At 31.3% G+C, this 21,368-nt stretch overlaps 2 protein-coding genes and 1 long non-coding RNA gene across 3 annotated transcripts; all 3 read left to right on the forward strand.

Annotated features, from left to right (window-relative positions):
* The first annotated feature begins 7,577 nt into the window (after positions 1–7,577).
* Positions 7,578–12,079, forward strand: LOC114402357 (protein AMN1 homolog). Its single transcript, XM_028364895.1, has 6 exons — positions 7,578–7,997; positions 8,588–8,715; positions 9,103–9,272; positions 9,821–9,898; positions 10,842–10,989; positions 11,325–12,079. The coding sequence occupies exons 1-6, from the start codon at positions 7,880–7,882 to the stop codon at positions 11,736–11,738; spliced, it is 1,056 nt and encodes a 351-aa protein (XP_028220696.1). The 5' UTR covers positions 7,578–7,879; the 3' UTR covers positions 11,739–12,079.
* Positions 12,080–13,023: 944 nt separating this feature from the next.
* On the forward strand, positions 13,024–15,223 carry LOC114402364 (mitochondrial acidic protein MAM33-like). The gene is made up of 3 exons (XM_028364907.1): positions 13,024–13,244; positions 13,317–13,633; positions 14,770–15,223. Exons 1-3 carry the CDS (start codon positions 13,095–13,097, stop codon positions 14,948–14,950), a joined length of 648 nt encoding a protein of 215 aa, XP_028220708.1. The 5' UTR covers positions 13,024–13,094; the 3' UTR covers positions 14,951–15,223.
* A 4,096-nt stretch (positions 15,224–19,319) lies between these two features.
* LOC114402383 lies at positions 19,320–20,608 on the forward strand. The gene is made up of 2 exons (XR_003664427.1): positions 19,320–19,649; positions 20,369–20,608. It is a non-coding gene; the product is annotated as an uncharacterized LOC114402383 (long non-coding RNA).
* The last annotated feature ends 760 nt before the right edge of the window (positions 20,609–21,368 follow it).

Raw genomic sequence — 21,368 nt, forward strand, 5'->3', positions numbered from 1 at the left:
TGAGGCGTATCCATCCACCTTTGGATGAGGAAAGAGTGATAAGAAGTGATGGGATAGAAAATAAGAAATGAGATGAGCGAAAAAAGGAGATACAATTATACAAAGAAAAAGAAGGTGGAGACTGATTTTTTTTTCAATGTTTTTAATTGATTTTTTTTTCTGTTTTTAATGTTATTTTTTTCCCATCTGAATGCCATTACCTTCCGTTCTTTTTGCAAGAAACAAGTGATGATCGACTATAGTATTGTATCAAGTGCAATCAAAGTCCATGATAATATTGAATAACCTTTGCATGAGTCGGAAAATAATATTTCTAATACAACTTCCACAAATATGTAATATACATCGACTCTGTTTGCAATTTTCTCAGTCCAATAAACCAACTGTTTTGCAAATTCACTTGAAAGTTTAAATGAGTTACTCGTTTGTCTAAAGCTATGCCTATATGAGTTGAGAATTTCTAATAAATGAGGTATAAACTCGATTAGCCTCAAATAATTGTTTGTTAGTCCAATTTAGGAATGACAAGCATCTATAAATCTGTAAAATAACGAGACTTCTGTGACTAGAACTCTGAAAGAAGGGTCTAAATTATTCAATCATGTTTTGAAGTGGGAAATTGACAGAGACATTCACCAACTTCGTGTCATCTAATAATTATAGACTAGATCAATGTATAGTATCTAATGACGTGTGACAATGTGAGAAGAGAAGGGGAAACAGAAACACCCAGTATGTAGTAGTCCCTATCAATTTTCAGCTTTGATCTCCATAAGACTAATTTAAAACAAGCTACGTATAGAGTATGCTTTTTTTCTTCTTATTCTTCTTTTTTTTTTTATATAGATTTTGCCTCCCATGTTTGATTTTGCATGTATAGAGTATGCTTTTTGTAGCTTGTTTCAATTTCAAACGAGTTTATCTTTTTCCTAATCATTTTTTTACCTTTATTGTCTGTTTCGAATTTCCATGCCAAAGAATTATGAAATGCAAATACACTGATTATGACTCTTTTTTTTAATTTTAATTCAGTAATACATAACTGATAAAAAAAATAAGAAATACATAACAAAAAAATAGAGTTATCTATTGTGCACAACTATAATACATTATAGTATCATTTAGGTAACGCAGCTAACGCTTGGCTCCGCAGTTATAGCACAGTCAACCTATCAAGTATCAACTTCTTGCACGACAGATTCCATGTTTAATTTAGTTCTCTAAATATAAACTACAAGCCATTATAGGAGGAACACATAGTCAAACGCTACCAACAGGCTGTTTTCAGCATATTTGAACAATTATTTTAGTGAGACCCAATATATGAAATTAATTCAATGATAAAAAAATTAAAATAAGTAACTAACATATTCTTTATTATTGTAAGACATGCTTGTGTCCTTTGAATCAATGCAACCTCTATAGATGTGAGTTTTTGTATTTAAATTAAAAGGGGGGAAAACTTCAAAGCGTGAACGCAAGGCTTTTATAATTATTATCTAGGCTTAAATACCGTCTACCTCTTTAATATATTTGATTTTTATTTTGAGTTTTTAATAAAAAAAATTGTTAATATGAGTCTCTCATGTATTAAAAATTTTGTTTTAAATATTTGTCATCACTTAGTTAACAATAAATATTCAAATAAAACTTTTAATATATCAGAAACTTAAACCAACAAAAATATTTATCAGGGACTACAATAAAAATTATATATATATATATATATATATATATATTAATTAGGATCTCAAATATATTTGAGTTTATTTCATAATTATCATAAACATTATATTATATTGGTTTTTCAATGATAAAATTTTCACATACTATATCGTTTTGATAAAAAAAATTCTTCTGAAGTATATCGTTTTAATGATTAAATGTAAAGTAATGGTAGGATTAGGAGTTTGTTTTGATTGATAAATTTGTTTCCCAAATAACCTTCCATATTTCTTCTAGGGTGCCTTATGAAGTGGAGCTCGTTGATCTTCTCACTTCACATGTTATTTGTTTCGCAACATGATAGCTTTTTTTTTTTTCGGAGTTTCAACGTGAGAGCTTCTCTTAACTAAATAATCCAAACATAGAATGGGGTCAAATGACTCTTATTCATCTGTTATTTAATATTTACCTTGTTCTTGTTTATTATGGTCCAATGACCCTACTTAACAAACTCCTTGCCGTGAAGAATAATACTCTATCAAACCCATGAAACAAAAATAATGAATTTGGGTCTCAGCCCGCCAATTCTACTTTGCTAGATGAGTAGCGTTACTAAAGGACGATATCTCTTTTCTAGTGGAATCCTCTTTCCCTACCCTTATTCCTCCCTCCATCAGAACCTAGCTACTAAGGAAATTAGAAAGGTACAAAAAGACTTAGGAAAGTGTATAATATACATTGCATAAGAGGGAATCCCTAATTTGAAAGACAACCTTGATTAGAGTTTCCTCTTCTGCCTAATCCATTGAAGAGTGATATTTCTAGATCTGCCCCATTCTGTTGGGAGACCAAGATAATTGCCAACATTGTCCCAAGCTTCTACTCCAAATACACTAACAATATATATCTCTTTTAGTAACAGTAGAATGTATTTGCCAAAGGTTAATCTAGACCTCGCTAAGTTAATCCTTTGAACCAAGACAGATGAATAAACATTTAAAAATATGGAAAGCTTCTCCAGCACAACTAATCCCAAAGATAAGATCATAATCTTCAAATAGAAGGTAGGTAAGAGTTGGGTTATAAGGGGTCCACAACAAATCTCCATATGTAAGAGCTTTCTTAATAATCAATCCATTCTTAAACTATTATTCTCTCTTCTAAACAATCTCTACACACACAAAAAAAATAAATACTCAAGTGGTCCCAAAAGTATAAAAAGTTGTGTTAAGTAGTTCTCCAAATATTAAAAAAAAACATTCAAAATAGTTCTTAAACTTTGCTAAAATACATTAACTTAAAGGACTAAAGTTATGGTTATTCAATACTTTAAGGATTATTTAAATGGTTTTATTAATTTTTGGATTATTTAAGGGAGAGAATAATACTTTGAAAACAAAACTAATGATTTATTTTGTTCTTTCTAAAATAGTTGAGAGAGGGCATGTGAGTTGTGAGGCAAGAATAATACATGGGGTCTTTTCTACTTGTCTGAGTCCTCTCTTGGGCTTTTGAGCCCATTTAGATTGTATATGTTATATGATACGGCATTGCTTTGTGCACCCAGTAAATTGATGGTACACCCAGCACAAGATAAATAATTTTAATATTTTCTTTCCATACTGGTACAGATTGTAAATCTGTAAGCCCAAGAGTCGTGCTAATAACATATTGGAATCTGTATCAGCTTTATAGAAGGATAATATTAGAATTATCCATCTTATTTGAGTGTACCAGCAATTTGTTAGATGCGCAAAACACTGAATGCTAAGATTGTAACTAATTTAACCCATTTGTCTCTAAATCCATATGCTATTAGAACCTTCTCCGGGAAAGTCCATTCTAATCTGTCATAGGCTTTAGATTTACTCATGTCAAGCTTTAGGGCTATTCCATTTGTGCCTTCTTAATTTGCTCCTTCTCTTCAAAGCATGAAAGTCCTCATGTGCTATGACTGTGTTGTCTTGAATCAATCTTCCTCCCGCAAAGGTACTCTGATATGGAGAAATCAATTCTGTTATAGAACTCTAATCTTAACAGTAACACAATAATCTTTGCAATAACTTTAGCAATAAAATTGTGGGAACTAATGTGTCTAAAGGGATTTATATTCTCCAGTTGTGGGAGTTTAGGAACGATGGTCACAAGAGTTTCTATACAGTACAGACCGGTAATGTGAAAGGACTAACCATGCCTTACTGTCACCTTTCAATTTGTGTAAGCATATATATCCTAGATCCTTGGATTGTATTAGTAGCATGAAACAAGCTCTTGTTATTATTATCTCCCCATTTCAGCCATTCCAATCTAAATCTTTACCCCCAGTAGTTTTACTTCCATAGTCCTCCTTTGAATACTCTGCATTAATTCCTCACAAGTTTTATTATTATGGGGGTCATTTCGGAGAACTGTTAGTCTTTGTTAGAGTCTACAAGTCTATATAGATTTGCATATGAAAAAGTCTTTATGTGCCACTGTAGTAAGGTATTTTTGCGGAGTTTTTTTTTTTCAATTAACTATTTCCAAGCATCTTTCTTACCCTTCATTTTTCACTATGGTTCCACAGTGCTTGTACTTTCCCATAACGCCTCATATATTAAGATTTGGTAAAATACACTGTTATTTTGTATATATAAATATTGTGAATTATTGCTCTAGTCTTTCAATTTTTTTATTTATTTTGATTCATATATATAATTTTTTTAAAAAATTAAAATAGTCTCTGTTATCATTTATTAATGACATTGACATAATACATATTTAAACATGTCACAAAATAGTGAGTGATAACAGAAGTTATATTGAATTACTAAATCTAAATTTTGGTATATTTGCATAGACTGTGGGTTTTTATTTAATTCAATAAATGCATCATCAGTATGAATCTCAGACAGTATTAAAAATAAGTTAAAAACTTGCACTATACCATCAGATTTGAAACGCATGATGTGTAGATATGAACATGAACATCTCTGTCCATGAAAAATTGCAATGCCTTGAGTGCAAGCTCTCTTTCCTGTTCCACTTGCACATGCTTTTCCTTGAATCCCCTTAGTAGCATCCCCACATGAAACCCGAATTTTCTCCATTACAAAGCGCTGCATGCTTTCCTCGTGTTGATGTACCTCCTTATCACTCTCCAACAACAACGTTCTTTTCGTGTACTGAGCGTGTTGCAATCCCACCGCACGTGCCAAGGGGAGGTGGTGCATGAGCTCGAAAACCTCGAGGGGTTCATTGATGGGAATGGTTTGTTTGAGGTGGGCTTCAATGTCGGCCTGCAAGGAGGCCCAGTTGGGGTGGGGAGTGGGCATTCTGAGCAGTGCGGGCTTGACGGGTAAGGGAATACGGGCTTGAGGAGAAGGGCTCCAACCATATTGAGAAAATTAAACTTGGAATTGTAATTGAAGTGTGAGGTGGTGGTGTTGTTGAAATGAATCAAGGTATTTATGGGAGTATGAAGTCCAAGGATTTATGGTGTTATGTACTAGGAAGTAGGAGTGCAATTTGAGAAGGCTAGTTGTTTGAGATGATAACGTGAGAGGTGACTCTCACCGCAATAATTAAAGCTTAATATAGACAAGGAAAATTAGGTTGATTTTTTTCTTTTTCAAATTCAGCTTGTAACTTTATGTTGGTTAAAGCAAGTTTAAGTTTATCAGTTAGTTTAGTTAAGGAAGAAAGTTAGATATAGTTACTTAGATTAGTACCTAACTCCCCGATTACTACCTAATTAATAATAGTTAATTGAGTCTTAGAGTGATTAACATTAACACATGTGTAATTATATGCCATTATATTAATTTCCTCTTAATCATTTGTGAATTAAAAATGTATATAGTTGGCCATATATCTAAGTAGACACCAAATACAAAATTTCTTGATATACAATAATTCTTATTCTATTAAACAATTGAAATTAAGAATTTAAAATTATAAATTATTACTGTAAAAAAATATACTATTAATCATTAAGAAACTATAGCTAAGTATGAATTTCAAAAAAATATTTTATTCTATTAGTACATAGGTTATTTATTCTAAAATTAAAATTAATAAATAATTTGTAACATTTAAATTTATTATTAGCGATTTTCAAAATTTTCTTTTATTTAATATTTTTTTATTTTAAATGGATCAATTTACTAAATTCCCAAAGGAGCCAAATATTATTCTTTGGGACAAAATATGTTTTGGTATACTTTTTTTAAAATTTGGTTTTAATTCTTATAATTTCAAATCAGCCCATTTTGATCTACAAACTTTAAAAAACATGCAAATTTAGTCATTCTCTTCTTTGAATATACAGAACCTAAAACTAATTTCAAATAAAAATACAAAAACCAAAAATATATTTTACTATACGTACCCATATTTTTATTTAACTCACCCACGCATATGCATGAGAGATTGGCTCACTATACATTATCTTAAAGTAAACCGTTCTTCCAGAGGATAAGGACGGCCCTCTACTTTTGTCCGTAGTCATTACTCATTAGTCAATACTATACATCAATTATCAATAGTTTAAGTGTTACCTAAGAAGTCCCTTTCATCCATCAAATAAACTAAAGGCCTATTAGATACATAAATAATTATTAAATTTTCAATGTTTTTCATGAGTTTGAAGTATAAAGTATAAATTTATATTAAAATTTAACTTTTATTTAAAGGATAAAGACAACAAAAATTAAACTTTAAAATACTTAATCATAAATGGTTTTATACTGTATCATGAATTATTGGAAGAAAGAAAACCTGAAGGAAGTCCAATGAAATGAAACAATTTATCTTTAATCATAAATTCAAATTCTCACTCATTATCTTAAAGTAAAATAAATGTAATTTTTCTATGAATGATGTTTGGGCTTAGAGTTTTTTATTTTGTATGAATTGATCGAGGTAATGTCGTCTTCACTTAAACCTTGTTATAAGAAAATAAAGGAATTATTTCAAAATTTTATATTGTTAAAAAGGTACAATAATATTTTCATACTACATCCGAACCAGAATGAACCTGATTTTTTTTAAAAACGGAGACTTTCATTTTTACTGACTGAAATGGGAATTCATATGAAAAGTATAATCTGTTGACTTAAAATAAAAAATATTTTAAGTGCTACATAAAAATAGGTAAATAATTTCTTCAAGGACAGTCTGATTTTTTTTTATGTTATTATTTAATTACAAACTCATTCGTATGTATTATGTATGATAACCTTACTGCTTTTGTACTAATTTAGAAAACATATCAACAATAATTTAGTAGTATTAATTAATAATATAAAAATTCTATACTAACACCACATAAAAATTAAACTAAAAAAATCACGCGTTTTTTACCAGTAGACTGGACACTGGAGTGGCAGCTGCCCAGTTGACAAAAAGCGTAACTAATTTAATTACGAGTTACGACAATTGTAGCAACCAAATTAAACCTACTTTTAAAATGTTTAATAGTATAACTTTATGAGTTTAATCTGTATATATATTACTAATATAGTTTTGAGCCTATCATTTTATTTATAACAATCAATTGACTAGTCTTACTCTTACCAATACGGATTGAGACAGGTTTGTACGTGTTCTTGCCTGGTCCAAATTTTTATTATAAATTTAAGATAAGTTATATATTTTAAAATATTTATTTATAATAAATTTTAATTATAACATACTTATGTATTAGAAGTATTAGTTTATTATAACTTTTTACTATATAAAAATAAAAATGTATTGTCTACCGCAGTAACCGTACTACTTATTTTTAACAAAATCGATAAACAACAATATATTAAAATAAAATATTTTTTAATCAAATGTTTCAACACATGATAAATATGTTGAAATTGAGATTTAATCATTCGTGACTTTGAATATTACTCAAATTTAATCATGGGTGAAAATCATTTTTAACAAAATTTTGTTTATCTTTCCACCGAATTTCATTACATTAGTGAGGGTTCTTCCTTCTTCTCATGAATATGGACGGGAGGATTATGAAAAAAAATAAAATCTTAAGATTGTTAGTACACAAAACGATCTTGAGCAAAAAAGAATACTAGGACACAAAATAAAGTAAAGTCGGCTTCGTTTATTTCAGAACACGAGAGAAAGGGAGAGAGAAAGTTGATAAAACCGTCAAATTTGATTCCTCTGAATTGAGGTATTGTGTAAGGGCACTTTCTGTTACATCGTTTTTTCATTTTGATTTTGGATGGATAAAGGTAAAGGTGCCAAGGCATTAGCGACCTCTTTGCAAAACCTCGATTTGAATCCTCCATCCAACATCAAGTCCAAGTCTTCCATTACAATCGCCCACCCTCAATTCCCCGGTAATTTTTTAACCCCTTTTCTTCTCTTTCTATCTGCTTTTGTATTTTAGAGATGGGGTGTTATGTTTATGTTTGGTTTTTGGTAAAGCTTTCACCTTTCAGTGCCCCATGATAAAATTGAACTTGGTCTGTTCTGGGGATTAATTGAAATTGAAAGACTGTTGACAAATCAATACTAACTCTGAAATGCAGTGGTTCTTTATTTCTGTCATAATTTTAAGTAGAAAACTTTTTTTTTTAAAAAAAAAACACTACAACACTCATTTGGGCCTTTTATTGCGATTGTTTTCTGCTTTCATCATGTTGCCTGGTTTTGTGGCAAGTGCTCATTGTTTAATTAGGTTTTGACCTTAGACTCTGTGTTTTGTATGACTATATTTTGCTGAAATTATGAAACTCAGTTTGAGTTTTGCCCCTGAATAGAATGACTAAAATTTGTTTTCTTTGAAGGAGACACTATGCGGGTGTTAGTTGTGAGAGGTTTAGGTAGTTTAAACCTTGGTGGCACGGCACCATGCACGAATTATTTTTTTCATAAACATGTGCCACAGAATAGGCATTAACAAATTATTTGAGAAATTTTTCTGCAGGATTACTGCCTAAGAAGGCAAAGCCTCTGAGTTTAGTCAGCCTTTGTGTTGGAGTTCTTGGAAGACATTTGGAGGATATTATTGCAGATTTGAGTGAAATTGCTATCAACTTGCCAGCTGATATAAAGGTAGGTGGCTAAATCCTTTAATAAGTCATTTATCCTAATGCTCGTACTTGTCAACAATTGAAATTCTAAAGTTATAGTGTTCTCAATCTAAATGTGTGGGAAACAAAGGTTTCTCCAGGATTGCCCGTTTTATTTGCTAAAGAAAAAATATCCTTTGTTGAGGCACCCGGTTAGTATTCTTAAGTGGTTGAAACTTGAAACTTGTGTTCTGCTCACTGTGCTAAACACTTCTTTGTTTATCCCTTGTTAAAAATCTTTGATTATGCTGTGTCTTCCCCCAAAAAAGAACAAAAAGAATCCTTCATCTTGCATCATGTACTTTATACATAGATACATACATACATACAATACAATACAAATAAAGAAGTTAGTTATGCTTATTGACAGATAGCAGTGGCAGCTATTGCTAGAAGAAGAAAATTGCTGAATGATGATGTCCTGATCGCATTAGCTGATACTTCCTGGGAAATCCTTGATGTCTCCGGCTCAGATGTCTCTGATTTTGGCTTAATAAAAGCAGCTGAAGTATGTAGATTCATTAAAGCTCTAGATATAAGGTATAGAATCATAACTGTTTTTTTTAAAAAAAAACAATTACTATGCTTTCATTGTAATGCAATCGATCTTTGATGTCTGAGAAACAAGAATAAATATGCTGAAAAAACAGGAATTTTCATAATATTTAGTCTTTTCATGTATATTCAAATTTCAGAAGACTGTTAAGCTTACTCGATGCTACAAAAGCATGCCATATGTTCCATGCAATGGACCAGCTGGTAGGCACATTTTGAGAAAATATTTTGCTGTTTGAACTATATCATGAGTTTATTAGAAGCCAGTGATGAATGCAGATTGAATTTTATGCTTAGATCTTTCTCTTCCATTGTAGTTTTAATTGTATTTCATGGTTTTACTTCTACTGGATTTGGTTATCATTAATTTTCTTCACCTTATTTTTGGTCCGTCAACAACTTGCCTTGAGGTTAGCATATTGTGTGATTGATGTGTAGCATGCTGGCAAACATTTTTGTAGTTTTGTAGTGTGTTTTTTATATTATACTTCTCTCTCTTTCAGAATCACTTGATATATTGAGACTATTTGCAGCCGGTGCACCAAAATTACTGCTAATGGTATATCTGAGCTTGTGAAGCACTGCCATTTATTGGAGACATTGAGATGCGGGTACATATCTTGTGTTATCCACTTTAGGTTTTATTTCTTTGTTAATGCAAGTTGTTCATTGTGTTGTTTTAGACTGTATTTTGTTTATCATTTAAGGCATAATCTGAAAATTTGAAATTTTACTTCTAAGGACCCTTTAGGTACCATGTTCTTGTTACTATTGTAGTTAGGATCTGTAAATTGAGTTCTCTTATAAAGATGATCAAATCATATTTACTTATTTATTTATAATGACAAAAGTTGGCTTTGATATTTAGTCTATTCTCACGAAGGAAATGTCATCCGAAACTTGAGAAGTTGTAGGTATTGGGAAAGTTATTCTATTTTGGTTAAATTACTCATTTGGTCCCTATAGTTTCATGATTCTTACTTTTTTAGTCCCTATAGTTCGAAAATGGTTTTTTTAGTCCCTATAGTTTACATTTTAATTCTCTTTTAGTCCTTGTAGTTTTGAAAGTGGTCTTTTTAGTCCCTATAGTTTCATGATTCTTACTTTTTTAGTTCTTATAGTTTTCAAATTACAGGGATTAAAAGAGAATTAAAATGTAAATTATAGGGACTAAAAAGAACACTTTCAAATTACAGGGACTAAAAGAGAATTAAAATGTAAACTATAGGGACTAAAAAGACCACTTTCAAACTATAGGAACTAAAAAGGTAAAAACCATGAAACTATAGGGATCAAATGTGTAATTTAACCTTCTATTTTTATTCTCTCTTTTATTTAAAAAAATAAATTAAATTAAGAAGGTGGAAAATTATGTATTTTTAAAATTGTTTAGGGTGCTTTTTTCTTTTGGTTTTTTCTTGGTAGTAGTTTCCTGCTTTATTACATAATGATTTTCGTTTAATAAATTATAATCACATTGGATACAATACTGTGTTTTGACTAGGATTACATCATTACAAAACTCATAACATGCAATGAACCATAATATTGCAGAGGGTGTCCAAGGAGTGACAACACTGCACGGAGATGCTTAGGCATATTTAAACCAAAGTTTGATGATTATGTGGAGGAGGATTCCTGGGAGGAGCTTGATACGAAAGAAATTGCCAGTGGTGCACAATCACTCAGGTGGCTAGTATGGGTATGAACTTGAAAACTTCTGTCTGGATTATGGTAATTTGTAATTGAATCCCGATTTTTGTCCTTTCTGAAATGCAAAAAATTATGTATTTCTTGCTTAGTTTGATGTCTTTGTTTTTGTGATAGCATTAGTTTGCATAGAGATACATACGCTACGCTGCACTTCCTCCAGCCAATGGGGGATAGAGTAGAGTGAGGATTAGGAAAAATTAGGCATGATGGATAAGGATTTTTCTTTGATTCTCATTGCATATAGAAAATAGAAGTTGCTATAAGTCTAATATTTTTTCCTGGCTGAGATTTTTTCAAGAATTGATTATTTTATTTTATTTGCAGCCAAACATTGATAAAAATTCTTTAGAGGACTTTTCCACCGAGTGCCCACGTGTTGTGGTAAATCCCAAGTCATCACCCTTTGGGTTTAAGGGAACTGAGGTTCCTCAGGAAGCATTACAAAATATCCTATTGGATGATGAAGTTGTCAAGGACATTGATCCCAGAACATGGACAATGCATGGGTTTGCATTGAAGCCCATGTCTCCATCTTTAAGTTCCACTGAATTATCAGTAGCTGAAAAATTCAGACTTGCATTTGTGGAAAGGGACAACCGATTAGCTCCGAAGCGAGCTAAAAATGCTCGGCAACATCAGCGCCGTGCAGTGCGGGAATTGATGCTGATCAGCACAAGAGCCAAGGCAATGGTCTTAGCCTCACAAGTGAGCAAGTCCCTTCATGGCCGAAGCTCATAGAATTCTCACATCACATGCATTTTTCAGTTGCCTCAAAATGTACTACTAACTTCTTCTGTACTGTATATAGTAAGAAGTTGTTGGTCACACAGATTTTGAATCTTAAGATATCTCCTTTGACAAGTCAGAAAGATCAGAGCTTTCAATTTTTGCCTTGTTTGAGGTTCTGACCAAGTGAAGCGGGGTTATTCCTCTGTCAAAATCAAAACTGCTTATAATGGACCGTTATGAGAATGGTTGATGAGAAAAAGAAGAACACGGCAATTTACACCCTGTGTGAAATATCTCAAACCGTTTCCAATATAATTTTTCTAATGCAAAAGTTTTGGCTGCAACTTAAATTTTGATTTCAGACAGATGCGGACAGGTTTTTAAGCTACAAGTATATGTGTCGATTGGAGTTAGTAAAATTGATTTTGGATAAACTTGGTTTCGTATAATTGATTTTAGCTTTTGTTAGGATGCATATTTGTAACGCAAAATAAAAAAAAATGTTAAATTTGTAAAGATCGTAGAATGATAGAAGTTACAACAAGATAACCCCTGTCTGGATGCAGAAAATTATGTTATGCATGTAACTAAACATGGAATCCATTTGGTGAGAATCTGCGAAAACATCTAGAAAATTATTCTTGAACATCTGCGAAAACATCTAGAAAACTATTCTTGAAGAAGAAGAAGAATAAGAAGAAGAAAAGAAGAAGAAGAAGACGACTACTATTGTTAAAGTGTCTATGTGTTTAACTATGTGTGTCAATAACTTTTAGTAACAACATGTAAGGTTTTGTTGACCAAATGTTAGCACAAGTTTTCAAACTCCATTAGAAGTCTCAAAGACAATTCTTCCTTTTTCCATTGCTTATTTAAACATGCTGCATATCCATTATTAGAGAAAATATTGCCCATGAATTCACTTTCTCATTTTTCTTTTTTGAAAAAACCCAGTAGAATTCACTTTCTACAGTGTCACGTTTTTTTTAGAACTGTGCCTCTGATACTTAACAGCCCAGTAAAATTTCATCATTCTATAAGGATTTTGCTAACTGTTATCTTAATGTTATTAATTCAGAAATTAATAATAAAAATATTTATTGAAAATTATAATAGAATGCATTAAATAAATTTGGTATTCACAATAATTAATAGTGTGAAAATTAAAATAATTTATCATTAACTAATAATGTAAAATAAAATTAAACTCTACTTCTTCAAAAAAAATTAAATTCCTAATAATGTTATAATGAAATAGTACTACATTAAATAACAAATATAATTTCGTTGTAATGTTTTTGAGTCGAGTAGTCTGCCACAACACACAGTCGCACACAGCGCAGGAATATAAGCAGAGTAAACGTAATGTGGAAGAGAGGCTTGGTCGGCGCCGTGGGTGGTCTCCGGCGGCCATATTCGTCAGGAGGTGGCGGCATCTCCTCCTCCGTGAACTCAATGCTCCTCCGCTCCCTAAAGGATCACTATCAAGAAGTCGCCAAAATGAACATGCCCCCTGTAAGCTCTCTCTCTCACTCTGTTTTTGTATTAGGGTTTAGACATCGAATGAATGAGTCACGTGCGTTACAGAAAGTGAGTGCTCCATCGCCGTTCACGATCGTGAAGGGAGCTCTGGACTCGCACGGTCCGGTTCTGAAGCGCAGCTACGGCAACGAAGAGGTGAGCATCTATGTGATGCGGTTGTTGACCCCCGAGGACGAGGATTCCGCCATCGACCAGCTCTTCATCCACGTCGATGTCTCCAAACCTCAGCAGAACGAATCCTTGATTTTCCTCTGCGGTTTGTACGAGGATGCTCTTGGGATTCACTCTGTTTCCATGAGGCCTAAGGTCCAGGACTCCGGCTACCTCCTCATCCCCTCCCAATACACCGGCCCTGTTTTCGCGTGAGTTCTGTGCTCGTTGCTCTCAACTTTTTTTGTTTGTTTATGGTTTATGCTTCTGTAGTGTAGGTTTGGAGATTGGGAATTAAATTAAGGAAAAATAAGTTATGCACTCATCCAATCACAAATCATCATCACTTATAGTAGGTTTGTTGGCTTTTACAAAACTATACACCTCAGTCATTGCATCACCATTAAACTCTTAAATTAATGTCATTGCAATCTCTAGAGTACTTAATAGTATAAGGTGGAAAAAGATGTATCAAACACGGATGAAGATTCCACGTTTACTGGTGATATGATTTAAGTGGGGAACAACACTTACGACATGAGTTAGCTTTTGAAATTCTAAGATGGCATTAGAACCCTAGTGATTGCTGTTGGACATATTAGGCCCACTCGTTGTTGGGTTGTTATCGGATCACTGATCATCTACCATTATTCAATCTTGCAAACTTTACCTTATATCTAATCTTCAGGGAAAGGGGGTGTGTTGGAGATATCACGTAACTAGTTATATGACCAAATAGTACATATAAGTGGGGAATCACTCCTTACTCTAATCCAGATTTTGAGATTGAGTTAAGTCCAAAACCCAAATTCTTAGAAAACTGAGTTCTATATTAGCTATAAAATGCAGATATTGGGAAGAAACTTTGAAGTTTTTGTAGATATTAGGAGTTTAGGATTAAAAGAATGGAGTTGAAGTAGAATGCCCTCCACTCAGCGCTCTTCTATTTCTGTAATAAGTAACAGGAGTAGTTGCATATAGGCTCTTGTTTTTCTATAGTAATAACTTGTTGAAAATATCTCTACCATGCGAGTTACTTCATTTCATTTTGGAACTCAATTAAGGTCAACGTTATGTGATTCGTTTTGATGCTCTTTCCTGTTGGCTGGTGAGAAAAGATAGGCTGCAGAATTGTGTTTTGCATTTTGGGAGAACAAAAAGTTCTTACTGTTGGAAGATATGAACCTTCGTGTTGTCCTAGAAATAGAATGGCTGTTTTGTGTTTTATCATATACCTGTTAAATTTCTCTTGGAAATTAATTCAAAGTGTTTTCAAGTGGGGAAACTGGGAATGCTATAGGCTTTTTTTTTTTTTTTTGAGTTTTGATTGACTTTCTGTAAATTACAGGGAACTAGATGAAAAGATGAGAGATGCGTTTCACAGTTACATTGAGGAACGAGGAGTGAACGAGAGCCTCTTTAAATTTCTTCAAGCGTGGCTATATGTGAAGGAACATCGAAATCTGATGCGGTGGTTCAAAACCATGGGCTTGTTCGTTGATGGAAAGAAGCCAGTTACAGGTGCTTAACCCCTCCTCCGAGAGATCAAGTTATGAATTCAAAACTTCAAGTTTTTCAATTTAAAATTACATAAAGTTTCACACTTGACTATTAGGTTATTTATTTTGATGGATCAACGCACCCACATTAGTACATAACTTTTAAAGCAACTGTTAAATTTTATCAATTTAACTATTTACAATATGTGATGTGATTATGACAAATATACAATATGTGTAATATTTTGGTGGATCAACGCACCCACATAAGTACCAAGTATCAAAATGCAATAGTTGATATTACATTTTAAAATATTTTGTGACATCAAGTAGTTATCAAATAGTACACCAAATTAGACATAAGCCAACTATAATTAGGAATGTTCATGACTCTCACTAACCAATTTGTTATTTTATTGTACTGATAAAAAAAAACCGGATGTGTTGTTGTGCTAGTTTTTTGGCCAAACAAGGATCTAATGAACTTTTTATGCATTTTTTGTGTTTGCGCAATAGCGATAAAAAATAAATAAATCTAATAGTGTGTCTGGATATGCGTTTAGGATCCATGTTTTCTTATAAATCCACGTCCGAATATTTAAGTTGACGGAAAAGCAAATATTTTTAGCATCAAGGTGACGGATGTTTAGGTGTAAACGCTCAACCAAACATGCAGGTCCCTATATATATATTCTAATAATATCTCATCAATTTTAATTATATGTCACTATTAGGCCTAGGGGTTGTCAGTTTAATAAAAAAATCTGAATGTTTAAAAAAAATTAAAAAAGAAGAAAAATAATGTAGAAGCATATTAGTCTCACTATATGTGGAGTACAAAGGGAGTATGGCTTTTCAAATGCCGAATTTCCAACGTGTTTATTTTCTTAATTTAATTAGGTTTAATTAAATAATGAAATGTATTTAATTAATTTTTTATGTAGACAATTGATTAATTTATGATTTGAAATATGTTAGAATTATGAATTTAGGTTAAAATGATGCATTTCATTAATCAATTGTCTACATAATTCTAACATATTTCAAATTGTATTTTATTAGTGCAAAATATTTTTTTTGAGGTCATAGTGCAAAATATTATATAAAGTCATTAAGTGTCAATATGATAAGGACAATCTTTTTATTAATATGACCTTCATTTCAACGGAGTCCACATTTTTAAAATTATTAACTAATTCAAGATGCTATATTTTTTCTTCATTTTAAAAGAATTTGAATAATTTCCAAAAATATTTTCAATTAAATTTTATGAAAATTTCTTCTAAATATGAATGAATCATTGAGTAAGTCTATTTTATTTAGTTATATAATTTAATTTACATCTATGTTTTACAAATTTAATGTTTAAATATCTTTGCAAAGCTGGAACATTGCAAAATTGAAATCTACGAGCATTTTGCATTAGTATTTTGATTATTTAAAGATTTACACATATGGATACTTATTATTTTTTGTGTAAAGAAAACAGTGCGATTGTGTAAATGGTATAAAATAGCAACACATAAATAATCATTTTATTCAATAATAAGTACTACAACTCTTTCAGCATTATTCTATGTTTTCCAACGACAACAAGAAAAGACTCCAAAAGCAATTGAGGTTTTGAAAATGATTGTGACATCAAAGTAAATATAAATCAAATGCTTTGTATCAATTGGAAATGGTAGTTTTAATTAAACCAAGGAACTTGCCTATCCCATTGAAACTCTGTTGTGCTGCTGCTTTATGCTGATCGACAAGACATCAAAGTTTGGTTCAGTTTCAATTGTTGACAAGACATTGAAGTTTGATCGATCAACTTTTGCCTATGGGGCTTGAAGCTTGTGACAAGCAACTTGAGTTTAGACATTGACAAATGCAATTTCTGTACTGTTGATTTCTTCATATTATTCAGAGATCATTCCAGCACATCCATAAATAGGGTCTTGAGTCCTAAATTGTGCTTCAAAATACTTAGAATTTGTAGCTTGCTCGCGTAAGCTTGCTGGAGTTTGCTGCAACATCAAAATATACAAAGGTTATTATTTAGTAACATAATCTTATTGACTTTGCATGACATATTCTAACTTTGATATTGATAAAAAAAAAATTGCATATTATAGACAAACATAAACACATTGATATCAAATATTATTATGTATTTAAAACACCTGAAAGCATTTTTCCAACATTGTTGTCACCATAGATTCTATGAACACAAGCAAATCTTTGAGGATCATTGACAGGAAAATATGAATAGAAAATGCAATCTGAAGGCATCTTCTTCTTTGATTCTTGCAAGCTGCACACCTATCAGATATCATGATATGGAATCTAAAAAAAAAAGAAATCAAAGGAAAATATTTGACACCCAAGAAAGATTTCTTCTCTTCTATATTTCACTCTTGTGAGAGGGGGAATATCTTATGTAAGATTTTATGTTTTAGTTGCAAAGAGTATTTGTATTGTAGGTGTGCAGTTTATTAGTTATGGAGAAAATTATAACGGCTATTTTTTCAATATTGCAATGCAAAAGGAAGGTTTTTAACTTAGGAGTCTGAAAACAGAAAGAACCATGAATCAAGACAATTATGCTATATCACATGAAAATTAAAGGAAAAGAGTCATTTGTAACACATATATATAGAAGGCAAGTAAACAAATACTTCTAATTTTCTTTATTAGCAATGAAGGATAGATGTCAAATAAAGAAGTTCTTTCATTTTGTATTTTGTTCCTGGGCATCTAAAAAACCTAAATAATGGAATGCCAAATCATATGAAAGGGAGTGTGTTTCTAAACAAGGGAAAGAAAAATTGGAGGGAGAGAGTGAAAGATAAACGAGGGAAAGAAAATTGGGAGAAAGTTTTTTTAATATTTGCCGATTATTTTTGCTACGGTGATAGCATGGCAATCCTTAACAACAGTCTTTTATCTTATCCATGGTTACTAAAAGCGTGGCTGGTTAACCGTGGCTAAACACCGCTTTTCTGGTAGTGCATAGTCCAAATATTCCTATATTTCCTTTATTGTAAAAATAAATAAATTAGTATTTTAATTTGCTTGCTTATATATATATATATATAATGTTTGTAATTATACTTTAACTGACCTAAAGTAATTAAATTAATAATTAACTAGTTTGAAAATATGTTAGATTTAATTAAATTTAAATTTGAGTGTGAATTGAAATAAATTTAGTATAAACTTAAAGATTTAAAGTATTGTTTAATAAAAAATAGAAATAATGTTGAGTAACAATTTTACTAGTCTGAACAACGTGTCCTACTGCATCATGCATTTTGACCCAAAACTTCGTGCCCTTATGTCATAAAAATTCAAATAGTGGCAGACAGATAAAAAGGTTACATTATTTTTTAAAAAAATCGTTTGCAGTTTTTTTTTTTCGTGGAGTCTTAATCTTAATTATTTGACGTGTGCACTGTTGAGCGAACAGGCGATGCCTGCTGAGTGCTGATCTGAGTGGGTAAAACTGCCTTTCTTTGAACTCAGTTTTGACTATGTCGAATTGTCGATGCATCATTCATACGAGTCATGGGTTAGTTGAGTTTTTTTTTTTTTTTGTTGTTTGCAATCCACGTGCTTTGAACCCTAGCTTGCAAGCTCACTAGTCGTCGGCAATACATACATGATAGAACGTCGCAAACTTTTGTCATTTTTTTTTGTTCTTCAAATTTTAACATTTTTTGACAGTTTTTTTTTTATCATTACTAACCAGAATGTTTTATTTAATGAGCGTAGATTTTTGTATCTGTTGCTAAAGCATATCTTACATTTTACTTTTTTTCTTCTGAAAGAAAAAAAAAACAATTTTAATGAAGATTCCGAAACCATTATCCTTAAATTAATTAAGGAGTATTTCATACATCTTATTACATATTTTAAATGATTTTAATGTTTCAATATAATAAATATTTTTTGTACTTTTTATCTCCCAGACGACAAGTATATTTAGTTTTTAGCATTTTCCTTTCCAGCAAGCAGTGTTTGTCATCATATATACAACGTCACGCACAGTTCCTACTCCTATAATACATGGATATAGGGAAAATATGATTAAAAAATACTAGTGCGTAGTTATAGCTAGGAAGCAAGCAATTTAAAATGGAAGATGTGAACACACGGAAAAATAAGCAACCAATAATCCAACACGTTTTGATACTAATAAACCATTTGACCAATGTGAAACTTTCTCTGAATGGAAGGCAACGCGTGACCCTAAATATTGATAAACAAATAAGGAACACATATATGTTGAAGCGGCATGCAAGCCAACCTTGACCCTACATTAATATTATTACATGTACCAAAAAAATACATTAATATTATTTATAGGCTAGCTGGTGGGCGCAATTACCACAAGTATATATACACAAGGGGGTGGCATCACATATTTGTTTGAGAGTCAATTGCATTGTATATTTCTGATCATTATATATATATATATTCTGAATTTGCTATGTACCTCTCAAACATCTGTGGGTGCTTCTCCGAGGGCTCACCAGAAGAATCTAAAATATACACATGCGATGGTAATGTTTGTGTTCTGAAAACCCCAAAGAAGGAAAACCTTGGGAAGCCACAAACATTATCCCATAGCAAGAAATCAAAGCATGGCCTTCATATTTCGTTTCCCCCTCGTGCCAAAAGGTCTCATAGTTGTTAGAGAGAGAGCCTCAGGTTCTGCACGGTGCCATCAACACAACAGGTTACCTTTTATGGCTTCATCGTATCACTGTCATTCTTCGATCGCTTTTTTTTTTTCGTTTACAATATAATTGTATTTATTCCTTGTCGTTAAAATTAGAGTTAATCTTGGAGGATATATATTCTCGTGTATAAATCCTATCTAGTCGTCAATCTTAAGGAGATTTGAACTTTGATTTTTAATGCAATTATTAATGACTTTTAATTAGATCTATTATATGCTACCTTGTTTATGGTCCATGGGAACTATATTTCAAAGATACGGGTCGATTGTGTAGTTTCTCTTAATTTGTTAATGCAGTATCTTTTGATAGAGTTTATTTTTTGGTAGTAGTTTTGATTGAGTTTAAATAATTTGTAAAACATTATAAATTTAAATAATAGTAATAATAATACTAGTAGCTAATTAATTAAAGAGTTTAACAACCAAATAATAAATAGAATGTATGTCTATCTATATTAACGATTAATGAAGGGGTTTTATATATAATATAACGTGTTATAAGTAATTACTATAGTAAAGAATAAAGGAATAGTTTTTAATAGTATGAGCAGTATTGATACATGTAATTAAGAAGAGAAACATGTTGTAGCCATACCTCACAATAATAACCAACCACAGATCCCCACACTAGAGTTTCAATAGTTCCACACCCCATGCAATTTTGCCTTTAACCATGACCAGGATCTAAGCTTGATCATATCCATTACACTTTACAGTTTCATAACAGCGACGCCAAATCGAGGATGCAAAGCTTGTGTAGAGACATCCTACCAGAACCTAATGTCCACCCCGTTCCCCACACTTCCAGAACCTCCCCTCAGTCGCTCCATTTGTTGCTATTCACTATATGCATGTTCTCTTTGGAGTATCACTTGTATTCGCTCTGTTAATAATATTCATTTGCTGATTAAAAAAATACATTACAATAATAATAATTAATTTTTTAGTGTACCAAATTAATGTATATTATCAATAATGCCAGAAAAAATATATTATATACACTCTTAAAATAAATTTACAATATACCTATATTACAATTTTTATTAAACAAATACAATTTTAATAATTAATGTTTTATCCATTATAGTAAATGATTTTTTAATGCACGTTCTATTAATCTCTTTACTATTTAAATACCTTCTGCAATCACAAGAATCAAAGTGTCCGACCATAAATAAAAGTATCTAATGTCAAGTGCAAAGCTATAAATTTTGAGTCTTTGACAAACACATCTTAAATATATTTGCGTTTTGCTTCTTGTGGTCATATGTCGCTATTTTATAATAAAAATGCACATCTTTGTCCTCGACCAAATATTGTCCGTCCTGAATTCCTCCTCTTTGGACTGTTGTTTAAAATCAAGAAAGTGTTACTAAAAAAAGTATTTTTTTTAAAGAAAATATGATTTACTTCATAAAAAATATAATATTATTTTTTTGAGTAAACATAGTTTGAACAAACAAAATAAAAAAGTAAAAATTACTTATCTTATTAAAAAAACATTTCTTTAATAAATAAATTTAAACAAACGAAAAGAGACCTTAATTTTGAGATGTGTATATATATACTAGCAAATTATTATATCTAAAAAATTACACATATTTTTTCAATTAAAATAAAATTTATAAATTGAAACATAAAGTGATTAAACACAAGGAGTTAAAAACTTAAATGTACATATCTCTTATTCCTAAATTAATTATATATATATATAAT

Source organism: Glycine soja, chromosome 2 (genome assembly GCF_004193775.1).
Source record: "Glycine soja cultivar W05 chromosome 2, ASM419377v2, whole genome shotgun sequence".
Classification (NCBI taxonomy): Eukaryota; Viridiplantae; Streptophyta; class Magnoliopsida; order Fabales; family Fabaceae; genus Glycine; species Glycine soja.